General features: G+C 40.1%; 1 protein-coding gene across 1 annotated transcript; it reads left to right on the plus strand.

Moving 5' to 3' along the window:
- The first annotated feature begins 332 nt into the window (after nucleotides 1-332).
- Nucleotides 333-9,597, plus strand: sufu (suppressor of fused homolog (Drosophila)). Its single transcript, XM_029450436.1, has 13 exons — nucleotides 333-448; nucleotides 553-729; nucleotides 1,068-1,202; nucleotides 1,610-1,746; nucleotides 3,352-3,494; nucleotides 4,014-4,099; nucleotides 4,415-4,487; nucleotides 4,961-5,117; nucleotides 5,268-5,370; nucleotides 5,795-5,929; nucleotides 7,734-7,872; nucleotides 7,967-8,035; nucleotides 8,127-9,597. The coding sequence occupies exons 2-13, from the start codon at nucleotides 581-583 to the stop codon at nucleotides 8,214-8,216; spliced, it is 1,416 nt and encodes a 471-aa protein (XP_029306296.1). The 5' UTR covers nucleotides 333-448; nucleotides 553-580; the 3' UTR covers nucleotides 8,217-9,597.

Raw genomic sequence — 9,597 nt, forward strand, 5'->3', positions numbered from 1 at the left:
TGCATAAATGTTAATGGATCAGGACAATCAGAATGCATAACATATAAACAGTATACTCTCACATGGAAAACTGGTATGTGAATACTTAAAAAACTTTGCTGAGTATGTTTTTACATTTACGTATTGCTACTATTACTTCAATGAAGAATATCAATACTTCTTCAAACACTTTAAATGGCCGTTTGGCCCATGAAAAACTTTGAAACCTAACCCTAAAATCACATCTGCCTACTGTTTGATTGACAGTGTTTCAGCCAATCAAAATCTTCAACAAATCCACACAAACCTTAAACCCCATTTCTTATTGGTTACTAGTAGCCGTCAGTCAACTACGTCACGATCCCTTTCCAACCAATGGCGAAGTACTTTTAGTAGAGGATGAGCAACAGGCTGTGTCCCTGCTGAGTGCTCAGCAGTTGGGGTTTAAAAAAATATCTTTATTCCGTCGGTAAACATTTGTTTTGTGAATCCTTTATGATTTAGGGCTGTCTCGCTTTTGTTTCGCTGGGCGTAGCAAGCAGAATATAACTGCATATACGTTGTTTTTTATAGAATACCCAGATTTGTTCGAGGCCGTGGCATGGATGAGGTACGGCCTACCAGTGGTGCTCAAGCCCACGGACTGGTGCCGCTGTTTCCCCCTGGACTGCAGGCTATCTACGGGGAATGCCGGAGACTTTACCCCGAGCAGGCCAACCCGCTTCAAGTTACAGCCATTGTAAAATATTGGTAGGTTTTGTTGTTGCTGGTCTGACAAATCTGTAGTTGCTAAGTTTGTGGGACAAGTTTATGTAGTGATGGCAGGACGTTTAGCCAACCCTAGCTGCTAAGCTAACATTTTAGCTAACAACGTCCAGGAACCACACTGTACGTAACTGCTACTTTACTTTGCGGAGTTTCGTGATTCATTACCAAACTATACTAGCTTATAGTTAAATGTAGCTCACAACTTTTATACAAGTTATGGGCTCACAGTGTCTTTACTTAGGTGTACTAAAAAAAGTCCTCTGAGAATAACAATAACAATTTTGACATGGCTTATGGTTTTCATTTTATGCTTCTCACAGGTTAGGGGGACCTGACCCTTTAGACTACATCAGTATGTATAGAAGTACGGGCTGTCCAGCTCAGGACATCCAGGAGCATTGGCACTATGTCAGCTTTGGACTGAGCGACCTGTATGGGGATAATAGGGTTCACGAGTAAGTACGCTAATGTAAATACTTGACTTCCTGTTGCACGGGGGAGTTGGGGTAACACATGTTTGATGGGAGGGATTAATAGCTTTCTTGATCTGTTTGTTTTTTCATTATATTAAATTTACATTGTGAAAAACCTTGAAAAATGTGCACATGACATCAAGCCTTTCTAAGTATGCTAAATATTTGGTTTGTCAGGAGACCTTAAATAATAGACCACCTACTGACTAAGTCATGTATTGTGATTTTCACAACCCTCGTGCATAAGATAAATAAATGAAAGTACAGCTCCTGCTGTTATGTTTTCCCAGTTTTTTTTTATACATTGTGTGTGTGTGTGTGTGTGTGTGTGTGTGTGTGTGTGTGTGTGTGTGTGTGTGTGTGTGTGTGTGTGTGTGTTTGTTTGTTAGATTCACAGGGGCAGACGGGCCCAGTGGGTTTGGTTTTGAGCTCACCTTTAGACTCAAAAGAGAGACTGGAGAGACGGCACCACCAACCTGGCCAGCTGAACTCATGCAAGGCTTGGCTCGTTATGTCTTCCAGTCAGGTAGGAGCACAGTGGGGTACAGAACAAATGGGGTAGAAAATAAAGAATTCTTTCATAGGCTGATTTTTGGAGGTATTTACATACAGTCACCCAATATTTTCTTGCCCCTTTGATTGTCTTATCGGGCAAATCCCTTGAATGTTTTGGCAGTTTTGCTCTTTTGTACCGATTCTTTATTTCTGGCGTTGAAAACAAAGATTTAATTTTGCATTGGGTAAACTACACATTAATATACTTCAAGGTTAAAAGCAAGCCAAAAAAAACCAAATGCATTATATTTTGGTTTGTACAACTTAGTTGTGGATAGTTTTGCAGCAATAATGAAGGTTTAGGATAATTAATACTCTAATAGGTGTTCCAGTGATAACTAAGGGAACTAATTATATTTAATTCATAATATACAAATCACTAAACATTTGAAATTATTACAATAGCTGGCTTTGTAAAAAGTTATTTGCTTTTCTTAGTTTAGTTAACAGTTTTAGCTATAGTCCAACTAAACTGTTTAGAGATGTTACTTTTGGCTGTGGAAATGTCAATGTCATCTTCTGTTATTTTAGACATTTTAAAGAGATGACTGATTTATGATTTAAGAGGTAATGAAAAACATTGTTAGTTCCAGCCCTGCATTCTTCATCCTTCACCTGGAAAATGTGTCACAAAGAGCAATGGTTTGAGTTTTACATTTAGTCACCCTTTTGTTAATAGTCTAGTAAATTATTTATCTGCACAAGTTTGATAGAACAACTCTCTTTGGCTGCAGTTGGCATGCCTCTTTGTCACGTCTGAATGCGAAGAATGTGTTCTTTGTAAAGGTCGTTTGTAATTCCAGTGATACATTCAAACATGCAAGAATAGAGGAGTCTGTTGCAGACGGCAGTCTTAGGTTTAGCACACATTATTTGTGTTTGTTGGAGCTCGGGGTATTGACAGGAAGTCTAATTTCCTCTTTCTTTCCTTTCACCATTTCAATAGGATTGTTTTCATGAATGGCAAACTAGTCCGTTGTTGTAGTGTGTGAATGTCTAGTCTTTGTGTAATGGGTATATGCTATGCTACTAAGTTCTTTAAATCCTTAAGTTGTGTACTATTACGGGCACAAGAAAGTATGGTTGAGAGGGGGCATTTAAAATCTGAAAGAGAAGAAGGCTATTCTCTCCAGGCTTCCCTCTCCTCACCACCCAACCCTTCTCTGCTATCCAGCTGGGGTCAATTTGCGCGTGGGTGGGCTGGGCTGGTCTCCTGAGCTAAATGAATGCTGATTCCTGGCCATCTTCCCCCTTGCTTTTCTCCTGCAGTGAATCTGGACTGGGTGCTTGTTACCTCCCAAGCAGACAGATTCCTCAGATGGAAATGTAGTTTTTTTTGTTGCCACATTTGGTTCTCGAATTCTCTCTCTCTCTCCCACTTACTCACACTCTTTCTCTCACTGATCTGCGTCCCCTCTTTTTTTCCTGTTACTGCAACACTTTTCCTTCAGCAATGTTGTACCACCAGGTAATGAAAATGAAGAAAGTAGAGCTGCTAAGACTCATCACTGTGTATTTTACTGCATATTTTGCCCTACTTTAAAAATGAATGTCTCCTTTGTTCTCTCTTCTACAGAAAACACATTTTGTAGTGGCGACCATATATCGTGGCACAGTCCGCTAGACAACAGTGAATCTCGTATCCAGCACATGTTGCTTACAGAGGACCCACAGATGCAACCTGTTCAAACGCCATTTGGTGCAGTTAGCTTTCTCCAGGTGAGTTCAAATATGTGATATTCACATACTTTAAGTATCCAAATAAAAATTCAGTTTTGTGGTCCAGTAAAATGATAGATCTTTGGGGCCCAAGAGAGTGTGTACACACATCTTGTTCTTTAAGGAAGAGTTAAGGAAATGAGTTGATTCAGTGTATGTGTATCGTCAGTCCTACAACAGCAGCAGTATTCAGCATGTTGTAGTGTCTGTGTCCTCTTTGCGTCAAGTCACATCAGCTGAATTGTGAAATGAATATATTATTATGCAGCTGACTAAACTCATTGTGACATTTAGTTAATATTACATAACGCTGGTACCAAACGTTAATAGAAATGCTGAAGCAGCCACAGTACACTAACTTGTGACCTTTGTTTTTTTGCAAACATGACAAACAAGCTGTCAATGACATTTGTACAACTTAGAGATTTAGTTGTTTTTTATTATTTCTAAAAAATAAAGACAACAGTAGTAAGAAGCACACAAAGTTACACCCTTCATGCTCCGCACCGTCTCCTGTAGATTGTGGGTGTATGTACAGAGGAGCTACAGGCGGCCCAACAGTGGAACGGCCAAGGCATCCTGGAGCTGATGCGTGGAGTCAGAGTGTGAGTACAACTGTGCATCAGTGCGTGATTCAACTAGATAAAAGTCCATTCTTGAGGTTGTTAAAGTGATACTTTACATATTGGGCTATGATATTATTTGTGTCAGTAATTAAGCTGACGTGAAGACGGAAAGCAATGTTACATCAACGCCACTCCAGTAAAGTAACATTTATGGTGTCCAGTTTGAGAATTGTGAGTAGCAAGTGAAGCGTGTAGTTAGTTACATATTAAGTTATTAACTCTTAATCTTGATTTGTATTAATATATATATATAATGCGCTCTGAGACTAATGTTGTTGGTTGTCCTGTGTACAGAGCTGGTGGCCCCTGGCTTATAACAGACATGAGGAGAGGGGAGACCATTTTTGACATTGATCCACACCTGCAAGTAAGACTTTACTGAGTTCTGCACACTCCCCGCAGTAAACCGTATTGTTTCACATCGCAATCCATTATTATAATGTGCAAGTGGTTTATTGCGACGGCCTGTGATTGGATAGATGGTCAGGAGTTCAGTTGAAAGTGATCCAAAGGAAACCGATAGGCCATATATCAGGATATTAATAGATAAAAGGAAGCCTTTCGTAGCTTGCCATGCTAACTGGGACTGGCCTGGAACGGATCAAAGATTTGTCCTGGATATCGAAGGCAAAGTGACCCTTACATCTACAAAGCCTTTTAAAGAGATCCCTTTATAGAGAATGTAGTGTTATTTTACAATAACTTCTATATGATGTTTCTCTTTTGACAGTATTTATTGCCCCCTGTTTGCCCAGACATCTTTATGCAGTGTCTTCAGTGAAAATGCTAACCTCATGTGAGCTAGTGTTGATGATTGCGTATATTTCTTGCTCATCTAAGCAGGAGAGAGTGGACCAGGGTATAGAGACAGAGGGCTCTAACCTGAGTGGGGTCAGCGCCAAGTGTGTTTGGGACGATCTGAGTCGACCGCCAGAGGATGAGGAGGACAGCCGATCCATCTGCATAGGATCTCAGCCACGGAGGCTCTCAGAAAAAGGTATACCAAGTCTCAAAGGAGTGAAAAGAGTACATCCTCTAATTAAGACCAAGAATGCTTAACCAATCTGTACACGGGAGTTCTGGTTTCATGTTGTCAGCAGTGCATGATGGGATATTTCCAGGCTGATCTTTGTCTGTGTGTTAACAGACACAGAGCAGATCAGGGAGACCCTGAGAAAAGGACTGGAGTTTAACACCAAGGCAGCACTACCACCCATCAGCAGCCAGAGGCAGAGCCACGAGAGACCTCAGTGAGTGTTCCTCCCACGCACTAAAAGACGAGCACTAACATGGGTCCAGCTTAGCACAAGGTTGGATTACTTCCTCCAACATGTGCCATGACTCGCAGCGCAGCTGATATATGAACCGTTGGCCCCATTGTTTCTTAGCTGCCAGCATACAATGATGGTTTGTCACTAATTTGTAGTTATTTTTCTGTGGAAGCGAGTCTTCCGCACAGTAAGCTAACTGCTCAATGAAAGGAGTTGTGAATTCTGTGTCTGTACATTCCCATTGGCAGGCAAAGGCCAAGGAGTTGCCACTTCCTTTACTGTAGCTGTTTTTTCACCGACAGCCATTCTGTATAATCTCTCATTGCTGATTGAACCATGTCAGACTCCCTCACTTATGTTTCTCTCATGTTTTCTTCCACTCTTTGTTGTTTGTTTTCCTTAGGAGTCGGAAGGACAGTTTGGAGAGTGAGAGTTCAGCAGCCATCGTTCCTCATGAGTTGGTCCGAACACGACAGTTGGAGAGCGTCCATCTGAAATTCAACCAAGAGTCAGGCACACTGCTGCCCCTCTGCCTGCGGTACTGCACCACTCTCTCTTTTACTCCTAAATGCAATATTTACCCTTTATGATATTGAAAAATAGGCCAAACATTCTTGTTGGATGGGTGTGGCATTAAACACCAGAGCAAAGTCACAGAAGCCCCAAACTCCTCATCCTGCTTTGACTTCAGTGGCATTAAAGTGTCTGTGTCTAAAGTGTCCAAAGTGTCTGGAAAATAAAGCCAGTAAAGTGAACATAAATGTAACCTGTGAAAGTTATAAAGTGACCGTCATGTATTTATTGCTGGCCACTTGTAACTTAATCAAAGAACATGGACTGCAAATCAGTTTTTACTTCTTTCCTGACCCTTGACTAACTACATTAGTCAGAAAAGATGAACATTGCTAATTAAGACTCTGGAGTCCACACAGCTCATTTACAGTGACTCTCTCTTTACTGCTCACCTACCCAACGAGGAGTGTGTCAAATGGTAAGAAGTAGTTTTAGAAGGACAAAGGTCAGGACTTGAATTATCATGATCATAAATGTTATAATAAAGTCACCTTATTATTGTGCATTGGCTATCACATAATCAATGTCCCCTCACCATGTCAGCCAACTTACATTTAAGTTTCACAGACAAAGAGAAAATCTTTTTACACAAGTCATGCACTGTGAACATACAAAAAACATCCATACAGACACAAACAAGTTCTCACATTGCGTGCTATGGTGACACACACGGTAGAATGAAGACTTTGCAGTTTGCAGGATCATTTGTGTTGTGGCTTTCTCTGATATGCTCTGTCTTTTTAAATGTAAACACTCGCGGCTGATGACTGTCTGAGCTTGGTTTTCACCTTTTTGTTCAGAACGTGACATTTTTTGGAATTTCTTTTTCGCAGACAAAATACCACCTAAGCAATTACTGCTTAATAGGAATTGTAGGGTTCATAAATGTTTCTCTGCACAGGCAGGAGACAAACCTGCTTTATGTAATCTCTATCTGAGGAGCGAACAATACCAAAGTTAGACAATGAGACCTTTTGTGTGTGTGTGTGTGTGTGTGTGTGTGTGAGAGAGAGAGAGAGAGAGAGATGTAAAGGGCCCAATCATGTGATACTGACATGGGCCGTGATTACGTCAAATGTTGCCTCCAACCTGTGACTTTTAAAATCTGAAAAGGTTAGGAAAGTAGGTTAACATTTCAGACTCAAGTTAGGATATCTCTGTCATATTAGAGATGGACTGTATTGACCTTTTTACTACTAACCAATTTTCTTAATAATTTAGCGTGACCATCAAAAGACCCCACTGTAATGTTGTTTCTACCAGTGAAGTTCACCCATCGCATTTAAATGATCATAATGGCTGCACATGCAAATATCTAAAAAGAACATTTTCATTAGTATCGGTCTTGATGTATTGCTAAATATTTCACTGTTTATAAACCTCTGCAATTACTTAAGGAAATTGGCACAAGTGCATAAAGTCAAATACTTGAAACATAAAGTTTAATAATATTTGCAAAATATGTTTGTCCTTGCGTTGTCTTTCGTCAACAGATAAAAGTCTCTGAACCTTCTCTGAAAGATGCCGACTGTTACGCCTCGAGCGATAACATGTTTTTGTAAATATCAAAATGGAGAAACTGACTATCTTCAGTCATCACAGAAACATTTTCCAGAAACTATAATTCCTTTTATCCTTTTACAAAAGCTTGCTAGTTATTGTCACATGGAAAGATAATTACTCTGTTATTGCTCAAATCAAGGAAAACAAAGTCACGCACTTGTACTGACCTTTGTAGTTCATATTGTACGGTACTTAATCTATTACAGGGGCAGGTTGCTCCATGGGAGACACTTCACTTACAAAAGTATCAATGGAGACACAGCCATTACATTCGTGTCTACGGGAGTTGAAGGAGCTTTTGCTACTGAAGAGCATCCTTACGCAGCCCATGGCCCCTGGCTTCAGGTATACACACACAGACTTGCACATAAACTAAAGGTTTCCATGCGGTCAGTTCATATTTAATTCATTCCTTTGACCTTCTGTTCTCCTTGTATAGATCTTGTTGACTGAGGAGTTTGTGGAGCAGATGCTCGGCGATTTACAGGAACTCAACACTCGTGAGGAGGTAAGTAAAAGAAACCCTGTGTTTGACTTAGATTTTCATGTTTTGTTCAGCTGCGTGCCTGTTTCACCTTGTATCCTTTCTTTTCTTATAGACAAAGTTACCAAAGGAGTACAGTTGGCCAGAAAAGAAGCTGACGATCTCTGTCCTACCAGACTCTGTGTTTGATAATCCACTGCAATGAGACAGAGACACTTCATCACTAGCAAAACACCTCCAAACACACACTTCCAGAGTGGACCATCATCATGAACAGGAGACCTCCCAGAACATGCTGCAACCCTGAGCTGTCCGATATGTTGTTCCCCCGGTGGACGGCCAGAAACTGTTCCCCTCCTGAAAATGATCTGAGTGATGACCTAAACAATGACTGTTACTGCATTCTCAGATTACACTCACTGTTTACAACATTTCTCCGAGGCGTGAATGCATTTGAGAATGTCAAACCAGCCCGTCCAGATGGTTGACCTGTAAGACAGTCATTATATAGGTGACACACTAGCTGTAGGTCAAAACAGGATGTTGTCATTCCTCCAGTAAGGCCTGTCAAGGTCTGAGGTCCAAAATATACATCACTAATACAGTTGCTACCACATCCTGTGATCACCAGACAAAGTGTCTCAAGCGACAACTTTGTTGCAGTTCTCAAAAACAGTTATATTTATTCCACTTGCCTTTAGAAAGGAAGGAAAAGTCGCATGTTGACATTTTTTGTAATCAGTGTTTCTTTCAATTGAGCTCATGTGTATAGTATTTACAAATGCTGGACATTTTTCTCTTATGTGTTTGTGGACATACCAAAGTTTTAACTGTTGGCAGTCAGCTGCCAATACCGTTTGTCAAATGTGTCATGGTTTTGTAATAATGACGAGTCAGGTTGCTTATCTATTATTGACTGACTATTCGTCTCGGATACTCAAACAAGCATTTGACTGTTTTTTTAAGGTATCTGGCAAATGCTGCAAGTATACCCACCCTGTGCCAAGAGCATAACTCCTTATAAATCTTTTTTTTTTCTCACACTCATGATAATGCGTGTTTTTAAACTCATCACGTCCGTTGTAAATGTTCAAAGACTGGGACTCCGTGGTCGGTGTCCTTTCAAGTGTTGTATCCAGTTGCCACATAAATACGAATTGTTTTTAGTTCTTTTATCAGTAGGACCTGCTTGAAAATGAGTTGAAGTAAAATTCCTCAGTGCCTTGTGTTGAAAAGGACCACATATATATTGTTTGTGCTCTTAATGCTGCCTACAGCTCCTAGATTGCGAAATACAAAGTCATTTTGAATCGAGGCTTTTTCTGACAGTCACTGCCTTTCATTTTAACACTAAAAATGAAAAAAAGACTACTTTTACTACACAAATGTACTCTTTTACAACATGTGGTGGGGTCTTATTTTTGTTTGTCCTTTTCTATTCAGAGAGACTCGTGTAAAGTTTAGACATTTTTGATATGGTGTTTTGTAATTACTATCTTATGACTGAACTGCCTGATTGTATTCCCAAGTGCATTAAAATGTGTAGGTATTTACACAAATAAAGCTGGAACACTAATGCAGAATTA

Source organism: Cottoperca gobio, chromosome 15 (assembly GCF_900634415.1).
Source record: "Cottoperca gobio chromosome 15, fCotGob3.1, whole genome shotgun sequence".
Classification (NCBI taxonomy): domain Eukaryota; kingdom Metazoa; phylum Chordata; class Actinopteri; order Perciformes; family Bovichtidae; genus Cottoperca; species Cottoperca gobio.

Excerpts from the sequence above, each read along its gene's own strand:
- sufu (XM_029450436.1), top strand. The coding sequence starts at position 581 with ATGGATGAGGTACGGCCTACCAGTGGTGCTCAAGCCCACGGACTGGTG. Across the intron at positions 1,747-3,351 it reads TCGTTATGTCTTCCAGTCAG|AAAACACATTTTGTAGTGGC; the intron begins GTAGGAGCACAG and ends TCTCTTCTACAG. Across the intron at positions 4,488-4,960 it reads ACATTGATCCACACCTGCAA|CAGGAGAGAGTGGACCAGGG; the intron begins GTAAGACTTTAC and ends TGCTCATCTAAG.